Below are 24,093 nucleotides of genomic sequence, written 5' to 3'. Positions count from 1 at the left end.
CTTAAGAATCCTTATTACAACTGAAAGAATTCATACTATAAACTAAAAGCTACGTCCAACTTTCTGTTAAAAAAAAAAAATCTCAATGAATTCAGAAAAGCTATTAAAACTGATTTTAAAGCAATTATTACACTTAAATCCTTCAATCCTGGCTTGCAGAACTGTTCCTTTTCCAGCCCACTCTACCTAGATGTTTACCCATACTCATTCTTTCAGTTGCTAAATGCCTTCCCCTATTTATGAGAACAAAAGTAAATTCAAAGTTTCACTAATACGCCAAGGAAGATCTGAAGGTATATCTTCCAGAGATAAAAGAACAGTTTAATCAACTCACTGAACCATTTTGTACCAGATTAAGAAAAAAAATATTTGGAACTTTACCTCTTGTTGCTTTTGAAGCCTCTCAATAGCATTCTTTTCACGAGAAATCAAGGCTTCACACTTTGCTTGATGTGTCCTCTCTAATTCACGACGCAGCTCAGAGATTTCTTTCTGGGTCTGCACTTTCTCCTCCATTTTAATCTTTGCTATTTCAACTTCTTTAAAATGTTCTAGCTTTTCCATAAAGGAAGAAGAGAAGGTTAAGTAAGGCCATCTTCAAATCAACAAAGACAGTCCCTCCTTAGACAACTCTAAATTTCACCTAGAAATTACTGTTAGGAAACGATAATTCCATGAAAACAAATTACTGTGATAAAAGAATCTTAGCAGCACATACTATTTGCATGTCTCACATTGTTTTCAGGCATTATCTGGCATCTCAAAGCAGACCTTACACAAAACTAATAGCTTTAGACAAAAGGAAAACAGAGGCCTATGAAGAAGAACACACTGCAGGAGCGACACTCTGCTTGCAACTGAGGAATGGCCACACTCTTTAATTCCCCCTCTGACACTGACTCTATTCTTGCCCCTTTCCCAAACAACCACTTTTGACTGGTGATGCAAGAAATGGCAGAAGCAGACCCATCCTGAATCGCTCAGGAAGAACAGAAAATCACCTGGACACAAAAAAGTGCTGAATATACAAAAAAAATGCCGAATACGTAACTCCACATAAAGAGCATTACAGAAAGAGAAGTACTGATTCAGAGACTTCTCAGCACAACTGAAAAAAAAAAAAAGTAAACGCATACAAACAGGAAAGCATGCATCTTGCAACTGCACAGAAGACTTGTAGGGAACATGCCTCCATACAACGTGTGAAGTGCAACATGTGCAAGAACAAAAGGCGTTATAAAGAAATATAAAAAAAAATTTGAAAGAAAATGAAAATCAAGCGTACAAGACAAAATGTGAGAAAATGAGCAAAAGAATAAAAAGAGAATTATAGAAAAATTGTGAGACTGGAGAGAACGAGGTTAAAGAGGGGAAAAAGCACAGTAGGAATGTCTGATCAAGGAATTCAGGTCTGTGGGCATAAATTTTGTGGGAAAACTAAAGAAATGGTGAGACAGTGCGGCATCACTTGTACACATACAAATTGGGTTAGAAATGTCTTACAGCAATTCACGTCACATTGCTAAGGAATCCACGTAAAGTTAATTGAATTTAGAAGTGATTTATATCTGGTTAAGATTCCAATCTCCTTTGTTGCAACGGCTTTGCTCAAAGTGAGACAAACTTGACACACACGAATTACCATGTTTTACATTCTAAAAAGACAGTGCCTGTTGGGGAATAAAGACTAAATTAAAAATGAAGGTAAAATACACTAGTAATTTTAACTCTCCATCCTTCTACTTGTCTAGCTGAATAAATATAACTAAATTCATTTCCTCAAACAGTTTATATGCAGATGAGTGCCTTTAAAAGTGCGTCTGGGAATAATGATTATCAGATTATCATTTTTATATTCAAATAAACTATTGATCTTGACAGAAATTAAAGGAAAAAACCACATATTTAAATGAACTACAGTTAATTTAATTTTTTCTATCCAAATAAACTGTTCATCTTGACAGAAATTTATGGGAAAAAAACCCTGTATTTAAATGAACAGCAGTATATTCTCCCTCCTCCATTTCTTGGACATAAGGATTATCGACAAATTATGTGACAAAAAAAATTCTAATTCTATTCCCAAAATGAAGGCAAATTCTCTAAAAGAGCTGTCTTCAATTCTAGGAAGAAAAAAACTCAGAAATAATTCTTAATACTGTCTGTTATGATTTTAGTGTATCTGTGTAATGTTTTGAATTAGTATGCAAATTCTCATCAGTATTAAAAAATATCTCAACTGTCAAGGCACACAGCAGCAATTCACCCCTCTCAGTTGCTATGCACTACATTGAATTTCAAGCTTCAACATCTTACCTGGGAAGCAAAATGAATAGTATGACTAAGCAGAGAAAACATTTCTCCATAAAACAAAATAATCAAAGAGTAAATAAAATTTACCTAAATAAGAAAAAGTTGTGTTACAAATTAACATCAGAATAAAAAGGTTAACATTCTGTGCACATTTAACAAAAAAGGGGAATGGAAAATATACACATGCTGTATCATCAAATTAATAATTGATACTGGATTAACTTAGCCTTCTGCCTTTGTTGTAATTCACTACTAGATCTTTTCTTTCATTTTACCTTAAGTTTGTAACAAGCAAAGTCAAAATTAACATATGTCTCCCGCAAATTCAATGACCAGAGTTATACCTTTTGACACATTTCTGCTTGAAGCTGCTTCTCTATTTCTTTTCTATATTCATGAAGTTTTACTTCTAAAGACTCGTATTTCTGATGCTGGGGATAAGAGTCTGCAAACTGTTCATCAATCAGCTGAAGCTTCTTAGCTACAAAAAAAGCAACATACCCACCATAATTTAAAAACAGTCACCACGGTTATCCCACCAAAGACTGCAGGAACCTGCCTCTCTGTAGGAAGTTCCTTATTTTACTTAAGTAGCACTATCACAGAAAGACCTGTGTGGCACAAGAGCAGAGGCAGCACAGAAGTGCCATTTACCAGCTTTATGCCACACCCCGTATACCTAGGAGGAGGCACTTTGCTGTTCAGGCACTATTTGTGGTATTACATAGTGATTCATCCTCTTTATCACGGATGGACAAGAATTTCCTTTTGCATGCAACTTTCAGGGGTTTTGTATTACTAATAGCACACGTATTATACTTCAAGAACTCCCAGTCTATGCCTAACTTTCACTGAAACGCTAGCACAGAAAGAGCAGCAAGGAATGTATTTACAGTTATGTTTTCCAGAACACATTTCAGCACGTAACATTTAATGTCCATCTAAGATGTTACAGCTCTTAGCCAAATGCCTAAGAAAACACCTGAGTGATTAAAAACAAACAAATAAACAAAAAGTCATAACCGGACTTTTGCCTTATTTTAGGAAAGGTTAGAAAGCCAGTGTACTAGCAACAGGTATGACCTTTACTTATTATTACTTCAGGCTGCATTTGAGCAAGCGATGAATGAATACCATTTGTACAATTTATAAATCCATACCATTTAGCAATATGAAAATATCTGGGGAGACTTGCTTGCAGAGGTTGCACTTACCAAGAGATTCTCTGTAAGGAGGCACAAAGGTTGTCTGAGTTTCTGTGTCATGAGTTTCCTTACTTACATGATGCTCTGTAAGTCCCATTAAAATCTGCATAAGAAAACCTATCAAGATCCAATATATCAGTTAGTCCTGATGTCGAACCAAAACCAAATTTGAGCTGTAGTTAATGAAGTAATTTTCACTCTACAACAAAACCTATTTGATTTACAGAAAGATCCAAGTATTTAAGTACAAATCAATTAGTAAACTATTAAGATTTTATTATAAGCACAATCCAGTCCATCTCATTCTGCAAAACCTGTCCCTTTGCAACTTTTCCTTTCATCCATGTCTCTCTGTCTCCTTGACTTCCAAGGTCATTTGAGAGAGCAGATTATTACTACTTTAATTATGAGGTCATTAGGCAACAGAGGTTTCTGAAGACAAGCTACTTTAGGCTATACAGTATGGCTAGGTTTCATCATGCAGACATAAAGAATTATTTCTGATACAAAACAATGGGAAGTCCATTAAATCTTTAACTAGTTTTTGAAGTACATTCCGCAAGCTAACAGTCAGTTATAAACACGAACCAAAACCTGAGTTTGCCAAAGTTAGCGTGAAAAGTTTCCAAAGAGCTTTATATTTAATACCCGATTGTAATTTTTTTTCGTATTTCTAATGTTCTAGTCATTTATTTCGTAGGTGAATTAACACTTAATCCACACCACGAATAAGAGTTGGATAATCCTGAAATACAATATTCATCATCCTGCTGTACTGCAAGTTTCAAAACCTGACTGAATCCGTATTGTTCCATACCAATATACACTCAAGAAATTTGAATTTCTATTGCTCGCATCTAATAAAAATGAAGTGACAATTAACCTTGTCTGCACCACGTATAAACATCACGTACCTTTATTTTCCTTCCGAGTCCCCGAAGTCTGTAAGAAATAGAAGAGTTTTGGCCAGTCTATTTCATCAGAGCTGTAATTTAAGCTTATTTTCAAAATCAAAACAACTTTACCAGGGATTTGTGAAGACTGGATTTTGGATTGATCCTCATTAATTGAAGAAGGTCTTGCAGAGTCCACAGCTTTGGAGAAGAAAAAAAAAGTTAGAAAAGGTTAACTAATTTAAAATAATTTCAAATACGTAACAGGCACTATTTTACAGTTGTAGAATATTTTCCATTGGAAAAAAATCTATTTATCGCCTTGTAAGGCCATTTTCAGAAGACATATGGCAGCCAGTATATAGTTTCATGATCAACTGAAGCTGTGAAAAGAGAGAGTTCTGTTTCCTCCCCACCCTGGATACATGCTCTTGCCACTTTCCTTGATCCAGCATACCAACCAGATGAGCTCACTAACCCAAATAACAACTAACTACTCATCAGGTCAAAAAATTAATTTTCAGTTAGAATCAGCTTCACCCTATCACACACTTACAAAGAGGGCAAGAACGGCCCTTTTCAGCCACAGCTTATCCTTACAATAGCTGAAACTGATGACCACGAGCCACACTTTCAGGGAGCTGAATGGCCAAACAAGGGGCTGGCTTTGATCAGGATCAGTCCCCCAGGTGCCCTGCCACACACCCTCACAAACAGTCGTGCCAGACTGCGGCTAGAGGTGAGGCAAGTGTGAGGTTCAGAGGCTTGTGCTCTGCCTTTCCAGAACAGCACCATTAGCTTATTGCCAGCTTAAAGTATTCATGACAATGGTGCTCACAAATGAAGTCTTCTATGGAGATGAGCAACAGCTGTGCTCATGTTTGTATTTCACTATCACAAAAGCAGATTTTTTTTCCATTCTGTTGCAATACGGAAAACCCCAGAAAGCAAAGCCCTTAGAAGTCTTAAAAGAGGTAAATTACTGAACTTACTTTCTTCTTCTCCAATCCACTTTCTGGAAAGAAAACAGAAAGCGAATACTCGTAGCCACACCTCTGTAGATGATCTGCCACCAAACTGTTGGAAGCTGTGATCAAAAGTGGACTGTCATCACTTGGAACAGCCTGTGGCTGGAGTTCTCCACTTAAAATTGGGTGCATTAGTTCATGGATTAGCTGGTTTCGGAGCTGTGTCTGGTACAGAAAAGACATTACATTCTCAGTTTACATGTTACTCAATGAGAGGGTTTATTTTTCAAAATTGATGGGGAATCTCATTTTACCTGTACCTGTTATATTACAACCCACATAACAGAAATGGTCAGACTAACTCTGACAAAATTTAGAAGAGTGCTTGGGACACTGTGCCTTTCTTCAAAACACTCTAATGATGACTACAGTGATCTTCGACTTTCCCTCAAGATGTATCGAATGTAGGACTGAAAAGAAGTATTGTTCTCAGTCAAGAAGTCCACTCTAGTACCCCCAGCTTCATTTTCAGACCACCGCTTTCCTGTTCTCCTCTCTGGCTTAAATAAAGCCTGCCTGATGCGGCCTCAATTTCAGGTGACTTGGAAAACTCACTAGTCCTCTTCTGAGTCTCACGTCAAGAAGCTGCCAATGCCACCGCAAATGCAGATGGGAAAATAAACAGGAAATCCAATGTCTTAAATATCAATTATTTTGTACGGAAGCAAAAGGTGTACTAATCAAAAAAGCCTACAGGCACTAATAATAATTAAATTGCATTTTTTATTATTTATTTGCATTCCAAGAGTTATGATAGAGAAAAAAGTAACCTAAAATCAGAACGTCTCCCTCCTGTAAAAGGAAGAAATAATACTTTTCATTCTATAATTATACACGTTGTTTATAGCATACTAAAAGATCACAAGAGAAATAGTGTTTTAAGCTTACAACAGCCGGTACGCAACAGCGACAAAATTGATTAAAGACGAGGTGTGTTACCAAAAATGGGACAAAATACTTAGAAAACTTAACAAATCTAGATCATCAGACTAGCCTGATACTTTAGCACAGCTTTCTACAGAAATTAGGCTGGCAATAGAGAGAAGCAGAGAGAACTGAAAGAAGTCTTTTCCTTTTTAATTTCTGAACTTGTCCAGTTTCAACCAACTTTGACAGAGTCGACGTTGTCTCAAAAACAGCCGAGACCAGCAACCTCTTACACTTCTTGTGACAAAGTGCAGGTGGAAAACACAGGGCTAAATGCCCATCCCTACTATGGGAAAGGAAGGCAGGAACAGGTTGTTCTATGTTGGCATTCAGCACACCTGTAGCTCCAGAGCCGCTCTGCCTCCTACCAGCAGAGGCAGTCAGATAAGACCACAAGAAAGTTGAGAGTATTCTCATTAGAAGATGTAATCCGTAAGAAATCCTTAAGAACCTGTAAGAAACCCATATTAATTCTTCAGCTCAGAAAAGGTACAAAATCTTTAATGTGGTGTATAATCTTCTAGACAAGGAAAACGAAGCAGAAAAACAGACTTAGATAGCACGCCATCTGATAGACTATTAGTTAAGTCAAAGAAGAAAAGAATTGGTTCAAGAATTGCAGGCTTCGTATGGAAATCACTGAGGGACAAACAAGTTGTCCTGAACAGGTAATTCTTGGCCATAAGATTATCAATGGTATTCTTAGAATGTAGAACTTTATTTTTATACATTTTTTTGACTTCAATTAATTTGACATAAAAAGGAGGACCTAAAAAAATTTGCCAGTGATGTAAAGATGGGTATAGAAGTAATAGAAAGATCAAGACATCATAAAAAAACTCCATCAGATGATGTTTAAAGACTAGCAAAACTGAAACTGCATGAAATACAATATTTCAGCACTTAAGGCCCAATAGGAATTTCTGCTACAACACAAGGGATTTATTGCTTAGGAAACGCAAGATGTGGATGAGTCAATCAAACAATGACTAGCACTACAAGTGTAACGTGCCTCAGAAAGATATATATGCAGCCTTCCACAGCCTTTCCCACCAAAACAGGGAAGAATTAATACCATTCTAAACTTTGCCAGGAAAGCTCACAACAATCATGACCTACTTCCTTTAAAAAAAGGGGGGTGGGGGGGAAGACTTCAGAGTGATGCAGGGGATGGCTGGGCTAACCAGCAATGACACTACTGCACCTTGACTTGCTTATCAGGATACAACAGAATGCTGAAAAAAAGGTATGACTGCTGCCTATAAATCATTAAGAGGAGTAAGAGCTATTTAAATTGAAGGATACTTTCAGCACAAGAAAAAAAGCCAGAGCAACCTGGCTACAATAAGTAAATAAACCCAGGCTACAAATCAGAACAAAGTTTCACTCTTGAACACAACCACAGTCTAAGACATTCTCCTCAGGGTGCAGATGGAGAGAAAACAGCTCAAATAGTTTTAAAACAGAACTGGAATATTTTAGGAAGATTATTCATATAGCGTGCTTACTTATAGTAGGTAAGTGACCTAAGAGACCCTTTCCAATCCTGTACTCTCATTTATTCCTCTCTCCCCTGCTCAACTATTTTTTCAAGCACAGAAATTTTAAAAGACCTGATATAGGCTTTTAACCTTCCTGAAAAAGACTGTGCAACCAATCCACAACGAAAAGCACTTCTGTTTAGGAAGAATCTACTACCTGGCCAAAAAAAAAACCCCAAAAAACCACCTCAATATGAATTAGGCTGTGGGAAAAACATGACTTTCACTGCTTTCGATGTTAAGTAGCACAGCGAATCACAGGTAGCACCTGCTGAAAATAAAGCACACCTTAAGTGTGTCCAGTACACCTCGGTTCTTAAAAGTCTGATAGAGCCTTTTCCGGAGTTCATCCTGGGACAGCGTCTCCCTTTCAAACGAAGCCATCCTGCCATACAATATCAGGGGGAGGAAAAAAAAAAAAATAAATAAATAAATAAAAAAGGACATTATTGACTCCCAGCTCGATCCTCGGCGACCGCCCAAGCTGCCCCCGCCTCCCCCTCACGCCCGCCCGGGCCCTGCCGGGGCAGCCTCCCCCTACCCGCAGGGAGGGCGGCGGGCCCGGCCCCCCGCCTGGGCGCTGCGCCTCGACCCTCCGGCTCCCGCCGGCGCAGCGGCGGGCGCTTCTCGGGGCCGGCAGCCCTCCCCGCCGGGCACGGGGAGCGCGGACCGGATCGGCGGCGGCTCCCGGCGGCCGCTGCGGCGTCACGGAGGCGCCGGATGCTGGGGCGGGCCGGGCCGGGCGCTTCCGGGCGGCCGCGGAGCCGTTGGAGAGCGCGGTGAGCAGGGTACGCGGCGGGACCGCGGCGGGCCTGGACTGCCCCCTCCCCCTTCCCCTCCCTCCCCGTTCCGCGGGCAGCCCCCGCGGCGTCCGGCACTGCCCCTGGAGACGGCAGCCCCGGGCGGGTATCGGGGCGCGGCGGCGGCGGCGGCGGGGGGGGGGGGTGGGCGGTTCACTGGAGTCCCCGGGGATGGGGCAGGGCCGTGGGGCTGCCCCACGCCCGCTGTGTGCGAGGGACGGCGCTGCCCGCCGTCTGCTGCCCGCTTGTAAGGCCGCCGGGGAGAGACAGGGGAGGAGGTTGTTCGGAGGAGGCGGGTACGCCGCGGTGCTTCGCGGGGCCGCTGCCGTCCAGGTCCCCGAGGGGGCTGTCAGGGGGTCGTCAGGCAGCTGTAGAGTGGGGGGGGTTAGGTAGTAGTAGCAGCTAGAGTCCCCTACAGGTGATGCTTCACTTTCTAAGGGCTTTTTTTTCCCCCTTTTTTTAGTGTAAATGTGCATACTTAAGAAAGTGTTTCTCTTGCCCATGGCAAACATGATTAGGAAGCACGTTGGCTGATTTTTAGGAGCATTTTCAGGTGGATTAAGCGTTTGTACGTAGACTCATCAGTAAAGCCTGTCTGTCTTTTCTTGTAAGGAGCACTATCTTGAAGAATGTCTGGAAGTTTCTACTTTGTGATAGTTGGTCATCATGATAATCCCATATTTGAAATGGAATTTCTGCCTCCTGGAAAAGTAGAGTCCAAGGTGTGTTTTTTCCCCTGTGATACTCCTATGATATAATTATGATGCATTTTCTGTGATAATTTTACAGTGTCTTAGAAGCATGACCAGCATGTTGTTCAAAGTGTTACTACTATCTAGTTTTCTTTTTTTCCTTACAGAAACTTTGTCGTAGGGAGTAGACTCTGGAGTCTCTTAAAAATTCTTTGCCAGATCATACCAGTTCTGCATAAAACGTGGTTTCCTTAAATATTTGATGCTGTATGGTGAAGAAATATGCTAGTCATGCTTCAGTCATTGCTTTTAGTGTGTAGAGCTTTTATAATAACTGTTCATTATTTAATGCTTCTTACTGGCATTCTCTATTTTGAGGCATACGTATACAGTAATAAGGTAAAGTAGGGAAAATAAATTTGAAAGCCCTATTCAATGCTTTATTTTTTATGCTTAAAAAAATCTTGGTTTTTACTCATCTTCAATAGTCATACTCGCTTTTAAGTAAGAAACGCTTAAAACTTGTATTGATAAATACAATTTTGAAAATGTGAGAAATGTAAGGCTACTCCATAAGGAGTGTTTCTGGTGGGAAAATAACATTTCTGTCTAAAGAAAAAATAGACTTTAGAATAGAAGTATGTGGGTCTGTGAGTGTGTCCAAAAGTATATGCTGTCACTGATTTGAACAGTGTTGCATCATCTATATTTTGAGCTGATGTCCCATAAAAGATCATAAAAAAGGCTAGTCGGACTAGACGTATTGAGTGTGAGGATGTGTCAGTGGAAAAATTCATTTTCTGCATTCTGCTAATGGAAGTAACTTGTCTCAGGTAAGCTTCTTTGAGGCTGAAATACTAAATTTTATCCTAAGAGGGAATCTGAACTTGACGTACACTGAAGGAGAACCAGTAGACATTGATAAGTTTGGCAACTATTGCTTCTGTTTCTGAGACATGCCATTTAAGAGTGAATTCAGTGCAGATGCACAGCTGCCTGATACAAGTGGTTTGCATAATCTACGTGGTACCTCAGCACAAGCTTTTGCCCCTTAAACTTCAATACTTAAGTCTTTTCCTCAGTATGGTATAATGGAACTTGCAAAGCTGTTAATGCTCTAAGACAAAGTTGATTTGGGGGAAAAACGTAGTGCAGAGGTGTGAATGTAGCATTAATAGCATCCCTATATTGTGAGAAACAGTGCAAGTCTACTTATGTTTCCAGTCTATTAGAAGCTTAGAGTATGGTTGTCACAGATGAACATTTTAAATCACTTGAATCCTGATTTAGGATCCTGCTAGTTTGTTGTGGGTGAAATATTTTGACTCTGTTATGATTCAGCAGTAATTCAAAATTTATTAATGCTGCAAAGTGGATCAAAAGGTTGAATTTTAGCAGCACTTAATCATTAACCAATTTAAAGATTAACAGGGTGATTTAGTAGAATATGTTAGAATTAAAACAGCGACTTAATTACAGATTGGAGAATGACAAGATTGATGCTAACTTACTACAAGGTGTCCTAAATCAGAGTTTATATATATATAAACACACAGACAGACAGACAGAAATATTTGGATCCAGTGAAAGGAGATCTAGACACCCACGCTGGTGAAGGCCTGTGTGTGTACTCGAACAGGTAGATAGGCAGAGAGGTGGGTGGGAGAGGCTGGCCTGTAGTTGGGATTTCCCCCCTCTCCAGTTCAGAGTCAGTACTCACAACGCCCTGGCATTCCGCAGCGGGCGATGGTTGAGCCTCTCGAGAAGGCTGACTTCTCGCCCTCACCAGTCCTGCCTTTGCCAGCAGACGGTCTTCAAACCTCGAGGAGTCTGTGCCCGGGAGGCGTCCCAGCTCAGGGGCGGTGCTGGTCACAGCCCGCTGCGATCCCGGAGAGCTCAGAGGGTCTCGCTTGGGGTCACTATTTATGGGGTCCGAGGCAATTGGCTTCCGTCGGGTACTTTTCCATTCCAGCCCAACTCGGGTGATGAAATACTCTGGGACTTCCCGCCAGTTGCGCAGGCCCAGAGCTTGCCAGATTTGGAGTTCTGGTATCGCCCCCCTTGGGCCATGACCCAGGTACAGATGTACTGGGCTGTCAGGGGGTGACTGATTGTCATTATTGTTCCCGGACAATAGGGGAAGCAGGAACCAGGTACTCGGGGGGGTGTGGGGGGGTGTGTGGGGGGGGAGGTGCTTTCGGGGTGACACTCTGGTGCGCTGCCTTTCCCAACCCCCACCTGACATTCCCCGGGTTGGGACCTGGCACCGAGCAGCCCAGGAGCGGCAGGGGGAATTGTACCACCGCAGTCTGCCCTGAGACTAAAGTCAATTTATCTCGTCCATAGAGTGGCAGTGTGGTTCCCTCTTGCCTCTATGCCTATAAAGCGATAATACCATAATCCAGTTATAATTTGAGGGAAATTTTGTATTTGGTTAGCCTCTATTAATTAATTAAACTTCCATTGAATGTAGTTTAAGTGATAATATACACACTGGGAAGCATGTATGTGGGGAAATTTTTTCAGTAGTGTAACTTCTTCAGCCATTTTCCAAACTCTTAAGATATAAAACTGGGTTTAACACCAAGTTAAACAGTACAACAGCAGTTAGTAAAATCACGATGGGGCGCAACATCAGGTTCAGTGTACCAGTTGCTGTTGGATGCCATCCAAACAGGACTTCCCACCATTGGTGCTCTCCATCCTTTTTGACTTTTTTTAGCAGTCAGTTTTCTTCAACATCATGCTGGACCGTCATAAGTGTCTTTTGTCCATTTTCTTGTGCTGGTTGTAGAAGGTTGATTAAATCAGGGTGGTGGAGGAGTTGTTTGATTATAGTTAAATTCATTCTGATAGGTGTAGGTTATAGCTCGTGATACAGTGTGTAGTCGAAAGGTAAATAATTGTGAGTAGTTATTGATACAGCGAGATTAAAATCACAATCGATAATCGTAGATAAATTACATACACCTAGATCGAACTGATGGTTATGTTGTGAATAAGGTCGTCTATCAATAAGGGTTTACATAGTGTTCACATGCAGATACAGCCTTTTCCAACATATATGACTACAGTTTCAGGAACCTCGTTTGGGTGGATTTCAAAGTGGCGAATGTTTTCTTCCGTGTCCAAACAGATGCTTTGAGCTTCCAGAATATTAGTTTCACAAATGAAACCTTATTGTTCTCACACAATGCATGCATTTACATCAATTATTTGCCACTTTCCTTCCTTTTGATGGGCCCACACTCTGTGCTGTAAGGGGTAGAGTCTGGTTCCATTGTGATTTAGTCCTAATGCAATAGTTGGGTATATATTGTATCCCAAAGCATTGCATATGGTGAGGACAAAGGCGACAGTCTTAGCGCTTTTAGCAAGTGTGATACGTGAAGTTGCTACCATGATTGAAACTCCTTTTCAAATTCTGAGGTGCTGCCCCAAAACAATTTACGAAGCTCAGTGGGTAGGGTTCCTCCTTCTCCTTCTTCTTCTCTAATAATGGCTGCTGCTATAGACTGTATCCACAATTGTGCTTGGATACAACTCAAGGCAAGAGAGGTATTACCTTGGGTTGGTTCTGTAATTAATTGATGATCGTTTTCTTCAGTTTGTTCCCAATGAGGTAAAATGTCTGATAGGAGCCGTTGACTTGCTCCTAAGGCTGATAAAGAAGACTTTAGTGGGCATTCCAATTCGGTTAAGCCGTCAGTAGTAGTAGTTATTTACTTAGTTCATTAGAACTTCTGTGTCTGTGCTATTCAGTACTCCTAATCCCGTTCCAAATAACCCGGTGGTGTCCCGTCATGTACGTCAGGATTGTTTTAAAGCTTGTCCATGTAACCAGGCTAGCCAGCCAGTGTGAGCAGCTCCCCAAAAGGCAGAACAGTCTGATTTAATTGCTGACACATTAATGTGCAGCACTAGCTCCACCCTTTTTAGAGGCCAGCTTGGGTTAAAAAGAACACGCTGCTGTCCTGTATTTTTAATTGTGTGAGGGCCTGTGTTATAGATGTGAGGAGACAGTTTAACAGGAGGCCGAGTTGGTAAAAATGGCTGTTGAATTCTGATTCTGAACTGGAGAGCCAAGCTGGAATGGAATTGGAGGTTGGCCTAAAAACACGTTATGAGTGCTGAGCGGAATATGGTAAAGGTATACCAACAGTCGTGTCCATAGGGACAAGCCTGGGTGTGGTCAAAATCGTGTTTGAGTTTGTTTCCAGCGTATTCTACAGCAATGTGTAAAGCTGTTGCACACTCAGTGAGGTTTGCAATTCGACATCCTACTGAAATGGTGTCTCCACTCTTGCCTATTAGAGATGGAATTTGCCAGTCTTCATCTTTTATAAATAATTTTTGCACGTGGAAGGCAAAGTTATTGCATAACGCTACAAATTTGGAGATTTGGCAGGAGAAGTATTGGGTGTATATCCATTATAGTATATACGAATATGGATTTATGGTCATCCTGTTGTGACAAGTTTCATATATTGCGTGTGCCAATTGTAAAATCAAATAGTAGGTCTGTGTTTTTGTAGCCCCAAATACAAAATGCAAGTATAGGTTTGGTAAAGGTGAAATTATACCAACAATCTGAATTTGGTTCTGTTATTTTATAACAGTCATTATTGTTGTGTTTTGGTTTGGTAAAATCGGTATAAAATACTTTAATTTTCGTTGGCCTATGGTAAGTAGATCCATTAATTACCCGGCACCCAATTTGTATTTTTTCTTCTGGCATGGCTTGGAGTTGAGCCATCTGAAAAGAGTTGTCCCAACCCCATTCATCTTTTGAGTATACTTTATTCCCATGTAAAACTAAAGTAGAAAGGTTTAGCTTTGCCTTGCTTTGTGGTGTCCCAGTGCTTCCAGTGTATCTTCGTAGTGCATGGTCCCAAGGGTCTTGTGCTCGGGCTGTTGTGAGTATACTCACCCCAATAAGCAGGGAAAGAGAGAGTGGCGAAGGAGTGTATAGCCATCGTCGTCGTTGCCATTGATGTATATACCAGTAGATCAAAGCAGTGAGGGAGAGAAAGAGTAGGCACGATGCTGTGAAGATGCCGATGTCGAAGATGAGGACTCCTTTCACGATGCTAATAGTGGGATGGTTAGATGTGTTACTTGTTCCCACAATGTCATTGGTGGCATCCATAATTTCTGTTAAAGAGAAAGAAAGAAAGAGAGGTCTTGGTAGAGAGAGCCGAGCTGGTTACCCCTTTTATGATACAGAATAAATCCATCTGGTACTGATTTCTGTTCTGTTCCATCGTTGTCAGTAGTATCCCATGCTAGGGATGCTTGTGGTTTAATTAGCATTACTGGTATTGTTCCCACAGGCGGTAGTTTTACCATCACAGGCTGTCCTAGTTTTATTCAAGATCAGGTATGCCTCTTGTTTAGGGTCTTTCCCAGAGGAGACGTTAAAAAGGCTGGAGTACTTGGACTTCCATAGGGACCTATTGATTATTTAGTTGTTGTAAAGTTTTAGAAAGATGGTTGTCCCATTGCCACGAATGTGGTCTGAGATATTTTTTCAGTAGTCACATTGGCTCGTTCGACTATACCATTAGATTGTGGATAATAAGGTGTGTGAAATACCCATTTTATTCCTTCTTGTTTTGCCCGTTCTTGTACTTCTTTGCTAATAAACTGTGAGCCGTTATCACTCTGGATGGAGTCAGGAACAGGTGAAATTGAGACCCATGAGGAGAGGCCTCAGATGGTATTTTGTCCATAGCATTTGGTAGCTGTAAGGAGTCCAGATATTATATCTACAGCTGTTAAGGTATGCTTGTACCTGGCAGAGGATTTTAAAGGACCAATGTAGTCAATTTGCCAAGTAGACCATAAAGTTTTTCCTTCGCTAATGTGCAACGGTGGTGCTTTAGCACTTTGTAACTTTAATTTACACTGAGGGCAGTCGATAAGGATGGTTTCACATGTTTTTCTACTGAGGAGCCAGCCTCGGCTTTGAGCTGTGAAATATATCATAGAATCATAGAATGGTTTGGGTCGGAAGGTACCTCAAAGATCATCTAGTTCCAACCCCCGTGCCATGGGCAGGGACACCTTCCACTAGACTAGGTTGCTCAAGGCTCCATCCAACCTGGTCTTGAACACTGCCAGGGATGGAGCGTCAACAGCTTCCTTAGGCAACCTGTTCCAGTGTCTCACTGCCCATGTGACCTAATTTTTGATGTAACCATTCTCCTAGTCGATACCATGTGGGGTTTAAAGAATCTTCAATTCTTATTTTCCTGATTTTTGTCAGTTCATCTACCCTTTGGTTCCAGTTTGTGGCCAGTTTGTTGTCATTGGCATAAGCTTTCACCCATCCTACTTGGAATGGTGTTTTCCAGGCTGTGCCTAGTAGTAATTGCCAGTCTTCAGTTCTCCAGATTTGGGATCTATTTATTTCCCAATTTAGGGCTTCCCATTGACAAAGCCACTGTGTCTTACCTGCCCAAACAGTGTAAGAGTCCACATACATGATTTTTGCTTTATTCTATGCTGCTAAAACAACCACTCTTAGTTCTCCTACTTGGGTGATGCCCTCCCCCTCTTTGTTAACTTGTTTACCAGTTTTGATTTCTGATGCGACAGCTTTGTATTACCGTCTATTCTCTACCCTCTTTGCTGGGGCATCGGTAAACCAAATTCCCTCAGTCGGTGCGTCTTCAGTGAGGGGGCTGCATTTAGAAGTGGTGAAGGTTTAAATGGCTGTAATGCTAGTGGGTCAGTGTTGATAGGCATTTGTGATTTAGAAACTTTTGTAGGTCCTTCAGTCAACTGCATTTCATCTGCTACTCCCACGAGGCAGGCACACCATTTCCTGAATGTAGGTTTTTGTGCAATTCCTTCTGGAGGAGCAGTCCCTTTTAGTATTCTAATAAATTAAATGGACCTCTAGTCTGAACGGCGTGTTCTTGGCGTGTTTTCTCAACTTGTTTAACTGCACGGACTAAAGAAAAAAGACCCTTTTCCCATTCGGAATACCTTTGTTCTGTCTTTTTAAATGCAGTCCAGCTAAACAGCAGAGGTCTTTTTGGTCCCTCAAGGACCAGTTTGAAATAGATTACAGTAAGTACCATGTTCTGCGGAACCCCATTCTGCTATAATAGGGTCGTGAGGATGGACATATCCTAGAGAATGGTATGGTTTTAGTTCTTATGTTAGGGTTTTGACTGCCTCTTCATGTTCTGAGTCCCGTCTCCATGGGTTTTGCTTTCGTAGAAGTGAACACAGTGGACAGGCAATGGTGGAGAATCTAGGTGCATGTTTTCTCCAGTACCCTAAAGAACTCATTAGTGGTTGTAAATTCTTTTCTAGGTTGGGGCATCTGTGATTGTTCTCTTTTGTTTAGAGTGCGCGGTGCGATTGCTGTGCTTCTGGCAATCCACCAAGTGCCCAGATATTTCATGTCTTTGCTTGGTCCTTGACATTTTTCAAGTGGAATTTCAATTTCTGCTTCATGCAATGTTTGCCAAAACTTGCTCCCGCTTCTCCCACCTTTTCAGAGGAAGTTCCTCCATCTATATACTGATATAGTTGTACCTCTTCAGGGAGAGAAATGGTCAGTAGAAGTTCAGCGAGTGCAGCATGAGCAATTGTGGGGGAGTGTTTATATCCCTGTGGGAGTCTATTAAAGGTATGTTGGATACCCTCCCATGTAAAAGCAAATTTTTCTTTTGTCCTCGTCCTGCAAGGGGACCATGAAAAACGTATCTTTCACATCTAGCACTACCATCCAAGGATGTGTGGTGGCTTGTAATGTAGCTGTCAAAGTTGCCATACTGGGGACTGCAGCCATCAATGGGGCTGGATTGGCATTTAAACGCCAATAATCAAATGTTAACCACCATCTCCCAGCCAGTTTACAGACTGGCCAGACTGGTGAATTGTATGGGGAATGAGGTCTAGAAATAATTTCTCATTTTTCTACATCTGCAATTACAACAGAAATTCCAGTCCGTGTCGCAGCAGAAGTTGGATACTGCGGGACATTAGTGACCTTTGATTCGGGAAGTACTGGGGCTGCACGCAGCACCCGTGCAGTGGCAGTTCATCCATTTTTACTGGGGTTAGGGCTGGCGTTCCAACAGAAAGACCGCAAACTGCCGTCTGGCAGACGCCAGGTCCGGCCGTTCAAAGGGTCGAAAGCTGGGATATTTCTGTAGTGATCTGTGACTGTGGAGTGAAAAGATGTCGTACGCTTTTCGCCAGGGAGCCATAAATTACCTTTTGTGGTTTGGCACGTGACACGAGTTCCTGTAACTCCAGTAATTTTAACTTTTTGCATTCCAGGTTGTAGGCCCAGCTGATTTGCATCCTGTTGTGTAATTAATTGAAATTTGTGCTCCTGTATCAACTAAAAATTTTGTTAATTGTTGTCGAGGACCAACTGGAATTAAAATGTAAGGGCCGTTCTCATTTAGCCTTTGGTAAGCTGCTACCGGCCAGACAGGCAGGCCCACTTGCGATCCAGGCACTATTAGTTTTTGGGATTTGTGTCTTGTAATTGATCCCTATGAGGAGAGAAAGGGTTCTCTCTCTCCCTCTAGGAGCCGGCGGCAGCGGAGTTGGAGTATTCAGAGTGTTGTGTTTCTGAAACACTTGAAGTAGACTCCGAGTGATGCTGGTAGGCTGTCGGTAGGCTGTCTCTGCATCGCGGCTTGTTTCCATAGCTCATTTCTCCATTCCTGGCCCTTTAATTGTCGGTCAGAGGGTTTTGGTTCCTGAGAGCTGTTCTGATGTGATTGTTTAATTTGCCTGACAGCGCGACTTGTGTTTTTCGTTCCACTGGGAATTTTGTCCCATCCCATTTCTTGCACATTTGTAGTTTCATGCGTTAACACTGCCCAGCTGGGGACCTCCTCTCGCTCTAACTCTTCTTCCTCACTATCTAATGGCCTGTGTTAAGTTTACTAGTTAATTATGATTTAAATTCCTCTGGATTTCATCTTGGTTTGCAATGAGACAAGGTTTGAGTGCAGCAGGGGCTCCTTTTGTCAAATATTACCATCCCAGTCTTCAGGAGTCAGAATTAATTGTCTAATTTGAACTATTTTCGGGGATTTTGGAGATTGCATTAGCATCATTTCAATGCGTTCTCCCAGGTTTTGTTCCCTTAATTGAGATTCCTTAAGTTGTTTTTGCAGTTGTTCTATTTTAATTGATAACAACAGCTTGATAGATTTGCGTCCCTTAATCTCATCCTGTAAGTCTTGTGTTTTATGTGTAAGTCTTCCTCTTTCCTGACAGGCAGCTTTTAGGCACCCTCCCTACATTTTACAAATTACACCTTTCTCCTTTCCAACTTGAGTTGAACCTCTAGCATTAGTTAACTGCTTTTCTGCTGCTTCCCAGTTATGCCAGTTGTTACAAGCCAAATCCTCTGGGAAGGTGGGATTTGGTTGGATACCATGTTTTTGTATTTGGTGATTTTACTGGGCATCCTGCCAACTATGCCAATTTGTGCAGATGAGTGTTTTAAATCACTTGTTGGGAATCCTGATTTAGGATCCTGCCGACAACACCAATTTGTCATGGATGAAATATTTTGACTCCGTTATGATTCAGCAGCAACTCAAAATTTATTAATGGTGCTAAGTGGATCAAAAGGTTGAATTTTAGCAGCACTTAATCATTAACCAATTTAAAGATTAACAGGGTGATTTAGTAGAATATGTTAGAATTAAAACAGCGACTTAATTACAGATTGGAGAATGACAAGATTGACACTAACTTACTACAAGGTGTCCTAAATCAGAGTTTATATATATATAAACACACAGACAGACAGACAGAAATATTTGGATCCAGTGAAAGGAGATCTAGACACCCACGCTGGTGAAGGCCTGTGTGTGTGTACTCGAACAGGTAGATAGGCAGAGAGGTGGGTGGGAGAGGCTGGCCTGTAGTTGGGATTTCCCCCCTCTCCAGTTCAGAGTCAATACTCACAACGCCCTGGCATTCCGCAGCGGGCGATGGTTGAGCCTCTTGAGAAGGCTGACTTCTCGCCCTCACCAGTCCTGCCTTTGCCAGCAGACGGTCTTCAAACCTCGAGGAGTCTGTGCCCGGGAGGCGTCCCAGCTCAGGGGCGGTGCTGGTCACAGCCCGCTGCGATCCCGGAGAGCTCAGAGGGTCTCGCTTGGGGTCACTATTTATGGGGTCCGAGGCAATTGGCTTCCGTCGGGTACTTTTCCATTCCAGCCCAACTCGGGTGATGAAATACTCTGGGACTTCCCGCCAGTTGCGCAGGCCCAGAGCTTGCCAGATTTGGAGTTCTGGTATCGCCCCCCTTGGGCCATGACCCAGGTACAGATGTACTGGGCTGTCAGGGGGTGACTGATTGTCATTATTGTTCCCTGACAATAGGGGAAGCAGGAGCCAGGTACTCGGGGGGGGGGTGGGGGGGTGGGGGAGGTGCTTTCGGGGTGACACTCTGGTGCGCTGCCTTTCCCAATCCCCACCTGACATTCCCCGGGTTGGGACGTGGCCCAGGGAGGGGGAGCTGCACCGAGCGGCCCAGGAGCGGCGGGGGGAATTGCACCACCGCAGTGGTTTAGTCCCGTGTTTCGTCTTGGCAGATATCCTCCGGTGTTCTAGTTCATAGGCAAAGTAAATGGCTCTTTGCCTGCCCAGCTCTTGTAGTGTTAGTGATCACTTTTATGAAGGCCGGTCGTGTTTATTATAAGAGGAGGAGGTGCAATTTACCTCTGCAGGCATGTATTTAATACTAGTTTCAGGATGTTTTTCTGTGCTAAGCTCTCAGGAAAAAGAAAAGTCCCAAAACAATAAAACAATCCTATGGTTTTTAGGCAAATAACCTGAAAAAACAGAATCTTAAGGTGATCATGTCCTCACTATACCTGTCCCTTGCATATATCTGCTTTCCCCATCTGTCCCCCAACTTTTACATGTTGTAACCTGTTGTTCAATTTCTGTCAAATTTGACAGAGGCGTTATGGTCCAAAAATGCCAACTTGCTGTAAATGTCACAAAAACAGCTGACTGGAAAGCAGAGAGAAATACTTTTATCAGGGCCTCTGTTGTTTTGCAGTGGGAGATTGGTAAACAAAAGAATTCATGCTTGAATTCATTGCTGAGCTATAAATAGAGGCTTTATTTGTTTTGCTGCTCTTGGGACTGTTTTTGTGATGACCTTTTTATTATGACCTTTTTTCTCCCTTGAAACCAAGTATCGTGACAGTATATACTAGTTTCATTTAATTACAGGGTGGCCTGTATGTGGCAGAAAAAAAGGGTATATGTAAATTTATATATGTAACATAACTTGAGCACTAGTTTTTTTTAGTAACTTGAGCAAATTATTGTTTATATTTCACTCCTTTCACTGAATTACTAATCCTCTTTCTTCTTGAAATACATTAGGACGATCATCGCCATCTCAACCAGTTCATTGCCCATGCTGCTCTTGACCTCGTAGATGAGAACATGTGGCTTTCGAACAACATGTACCTGAAGACTGTGGACAAGTTTAACGAATGGTTTGTTTCTGCTTTTGTCACAGCTGGACATATCCTTCCCTCTTCTCTTTCCTTATATAGGAAAGTCTTTTGCCAGAAAGGGACAAGTTAGGTGAAATGAGTTGGGAACAGATTTCTCTGGCTGTTCACCATTATTATTGCTGGAGTGTCACCAGCTTCAGGATGCAGTAAGTGGGGAGGCGCAGCGGTTGTTGAAATTGGGACCGATTGGAAAGACAGATTTTTCCTTTCGGAGGAGCTGAAATAGCCTAATGACATGTGGAGCTCACGGAAAGAGGAATGAGAGGGGAATAATGGGAGAGTGTCTGAGCAAGCTTAGATGATTCTCTGTCCCCATCCCTTTGGTAGTGCTAGAGGGGAGGAGCAGGGATAAACATGCGTGGTGTCAGTCTTGCAAATGTGGTGTCAAGGCTTGATCTTATGTACAGGTAGTTCTAGAAGTGTTTGTAGTTAAACGTGTCGTACATAGAAATAGAAGTAACACTGAAGGTCATTTTAACTTCTGGGGTGTACGGCAGAGGTGCTGAGAGCATCACCCACGCTCAGAACTGTCTAGCTTTAAACAGAATAACCTTGAATAGAGAGGGGATTATTTTTATTTTCAAATAGGGGACTTTTAAAATATAAAGGTAATGCTTTCTAAATGTCACTGTTCCAGTTCTTTCTTTTCTATGCTTCCCCCTATAGTGACTGCTGTTTCGTGTACAGCTAAACATTGCAAGTGTACACAGAATTAGGTGTAAATTCTTATCTCGGGTTATGTTATAAATGTCTCTCTTCTTTGTAAAAGTTGAATTTTCCTTAATTGCTTTACATATGAGATTTATAATGCTTCATGATGTAAGGCAAGAAGACGGAATTAAGAACTTCTTTAATGATGTATATGACTTGTATATAAAGGTAAGGACCCGCTTCTTGTGTTCTCACTGCAGTAGGTTTAAGTGCGTTCTGTGTACATGCCCAGGCATGCCTGTATTAGCGTGTTTTCTCATAGGGGCCTACGTGGCAGTGGAGCAGCACCCACGCTGTCCACATTAGCCACAGTTGATAATGGGTGATGTAAAGGCTGCATTTTCCATTACAGAATAGATTTTTAGCAATTATTATAAACTGTGGTCTGTCAGAATTTATTCTCTTTATAATCCAGTGATTTGGGGCAGTGGTGTGTCATTAATGGGGATAATGACAGCAAAGGACCGGCCTACAGAAGCCTGGCTGAAGTGCTCGGCGCTCGGAACGAGTGGCCCGTGCTCTCACAGCCTGGCGATGCTCCCATGAGATGGGGCGCCCGCTCGCCCTGGTAGGGGGTGGCCATGCCGGCTCCTGCGGGGGCTCCAATGGCGCCGATTTCCAAAACAGAGATTTCCAGCAGTGTCACGATGGATTTGCTCTGAGGAGCTGGTGCTAAGGGATGGCTGTGCCCAGGTATGGGGAGAACGCAAGGGCCGGGAAAGCAAGTGACTGTTTGGGCGCTCCGTGCTCTGCAGTGGCACTAAATAGGGTCAAAGCTAATGATGTAATTGGCATTTGAAATAACCTTTTCCAGTGCTCGACGTTGTGCTTATTGATGAGTTTTTCTTCTTTCCCCAGTTTGCAATGAATCCATTTTATGAACTCAATTCTCCTATTCGATCCAGCGCCTTTGAAAGGAAAGTGCAGTTCCTTGGGAAGAAACACCTTTTAAGCTGAATAAATAAATTCCCTGAGTGCTTTTTCTGTACTTTCCTGATGATGTGCACTGTAGTTCTTCTGGTTAGTTCTCAGCATGTGTGATACTCATCTTCTGAAGATTGACAAACTGGATGCTGAAGCAGCTTTTTTTTTTTTTTTTTTGGCCGATACAGATAAGAACAGCCAAGCTTCTCTGGTTAAAACACGTGTGTCTTAAGAAGTTTCCCTTTATGTGCTATGACAACTAAGTTTAAAAATGTCAGGGGTGGAATAGGTACAAACTGAGACACGCGGGTGTCAATGCGTATGCAAAATGTAGGCCTCTGATACAGGGTGGGAGGAAATGGGATCTAAACGCAGAAGACATCTCTGTCATGTGATGTGATATATGAGCAAAAGGGCATTCTTGACTGTTGGGCCTAAGTGGTTAATTTTGTTAGAAGCTTTTCTACTTAACAGTCCTTCGCTAGAGAACTTCTACTCTGCAGACAAACCAGACTAACCTTACTCTTTCTGGTATTAAATCAGGTCGTACTTATATGGTAACGGGTAGTGTGTGTATTATAAAGTACTCAATAAAAAGAGGATATATCAGCAATGCTCTGTCTTCAGTATTTCAAGAAGTTTTGAGAAAAAACATTAAAGTTTTAAAGCTTAAAATTTCGAATTTAACAGATGTTTAGTGCAGCACATGTTTAGCTGCAATGTTGCATCCATGAAATGAATGAAGGACACCACAACAGCTGTGTCCGCCCTGACTTCAATTCCAGTTCACACATGGAAAAACCAAACTAAACGTACCTGTTTAAGCCCACCTCTTTCCCTTATCTCTGCAAGTCCTGGAATTTTATTTTTGAAAATGCATTTAAGAGTAGGATTTTTGAACCATGACACTCTACTGAGGTTTCAGAAAGGCATTATTTGGCCGGTCTGGCTACTATTCCATTGTAAATTGTAGTTAGGGACCCTTCTGCGAAACTTGCCGTCATTCCAAACCAGTAATTTTTAAACGGGTCATTGGGCATTCACATCCCTAATATTTCGGTTGCTTTCATACTCTTTTTAAGTAGTCTGCTTCCTTCTGCAGCAAGTCTGTATAAGCCATCCTCTTGGCCACTTTTTTTAAATGCCTGAAAAGTAATTCCCAAAGGAAGCGGCATGCTCTTCTAGGAGGTACATTGTGCCTAGTCTGTGTAATTAAAGGGACCAGGTGCGTACGTGCTTTAAAGGCACAGTCGGTCGCGATTTCTTTGTAATTTACACTTACTGCTAAACTGTCACTGTAAAATACTCCATGAGAAAAAGAACACTGTATAAAGGTTGCAATGTTTACCTTAAATAAAGTGTGGAATGATGCAGTATGGATGCCTGTTGAGTACCTGAAATGATTTAGGAGGAAACTAGATGATTGCGGCAAGGCTGCCTTTATTGGTGGGGTGGCACATGAAGATGGGAATACTTCTCTTTGCAGTAGTATTTCATAAAAAATGCATTTTGATAATGTCATGTCATCTTA

At 41.9% G+C, this 24,093-nt stretch overlaps 2 protein-coding genes across 4 annotated transcripts in view; one reads left to right on the top strand and one right to left on the bottom strand.

The window, feature by feature from the left end:
- The window catches only part of OFD1 (OFD1 centriole and centriolar satellite protein), a 35,367-nt gene extending 27,076 nt beyond the window's left edge, over positions 1-8,291 (bottom strand). For both annotated transcript variants that reach the window (XM_086462334.1, XM_009954522.2), the window contains exons 1-7: positions 8,196-8,291; positions 5,404-5,604; positions 4,544-4,612; positions 4,433-4,460; positions 3,528-3,635; positions 2,658-2,794; positions 382-555 (exon numbers count right to left, since the gene is read on the bottom strand). In XM_086462334.1, the coding sequence (XP_086318460.1) occupies positions 382-555; positions 2,658-2,794; positions 3,528-3,635; positions 4,433-4,460; positions 4,544-4,612; positions 5,404-5,604; positions 8,196-8,291 (813 nt within the window). The remainder of the gene's footprint in view (positions 1-381; positions 556-2,657; positions 2,795-3,527; positions 3,636-4,432; positions 4,461-4,543; positions 4,613-5,403; positions 5,605-8,195) is intronic.
- A 373-nt stretch (positions 8,292-8,664) lies between these two features.
- Positions 8,665-23,303, top strand: TRAPPC2 (trafficking protein particle complex subunit 2). Of its 2 annotated transcripts, XM_086462063.1 has the most exons (5): positions 8,665-8,695; positions 9,320-9,429; positions 20,791-20,935; positions 21,721-21,806; positions 22,497-23,303. In XM_086462063.1, the coding sequence occupies exons 2-5, from the start codon at positions 9,337-9,339 to the stop codon at positions 22,593-22,595; spliced, it is 423 nt and encodes a 140-aa protein (XP_086318189.1). In that variant the 5' UTR covers positions 8,665-8,695; positions 9,320-9,336; the 3' UTR covers positions 22,596-23,303. The 2 variants fall into 2 exon arrangements, with proteins under 2 accessions (XP_086318189.1, XP_086318263.1); XM_086462137.1 differs by lacking the exon at positions 8,665-8,695 and having other exon boundaries at positions 9,311-9,429.
- Positions 23,304-24,093: the final 790 nt, after the last annotated feature.

Source organism: Leptosomus discolor, chromosome 1 (assembly GCF_034619465.1).
Source record: "Leptosomus discolor isolate bLepDis1 chromosome 1, bLepDis1.hap2, whole genome shotgun sequence".
In the NCBI taxonomy this organism is placed as follows: Eukaryota; Metazoa; Chordata; class Aves; order Leptosomiformes; family Leptosomidae; genus Leptosomus; species Leptosomus discolor.
The sequence above is the reverse complement of the archived record's forward strand: the minus strand, read 5'-3'. Positions and strand labels throughout refer to the sequence as shown.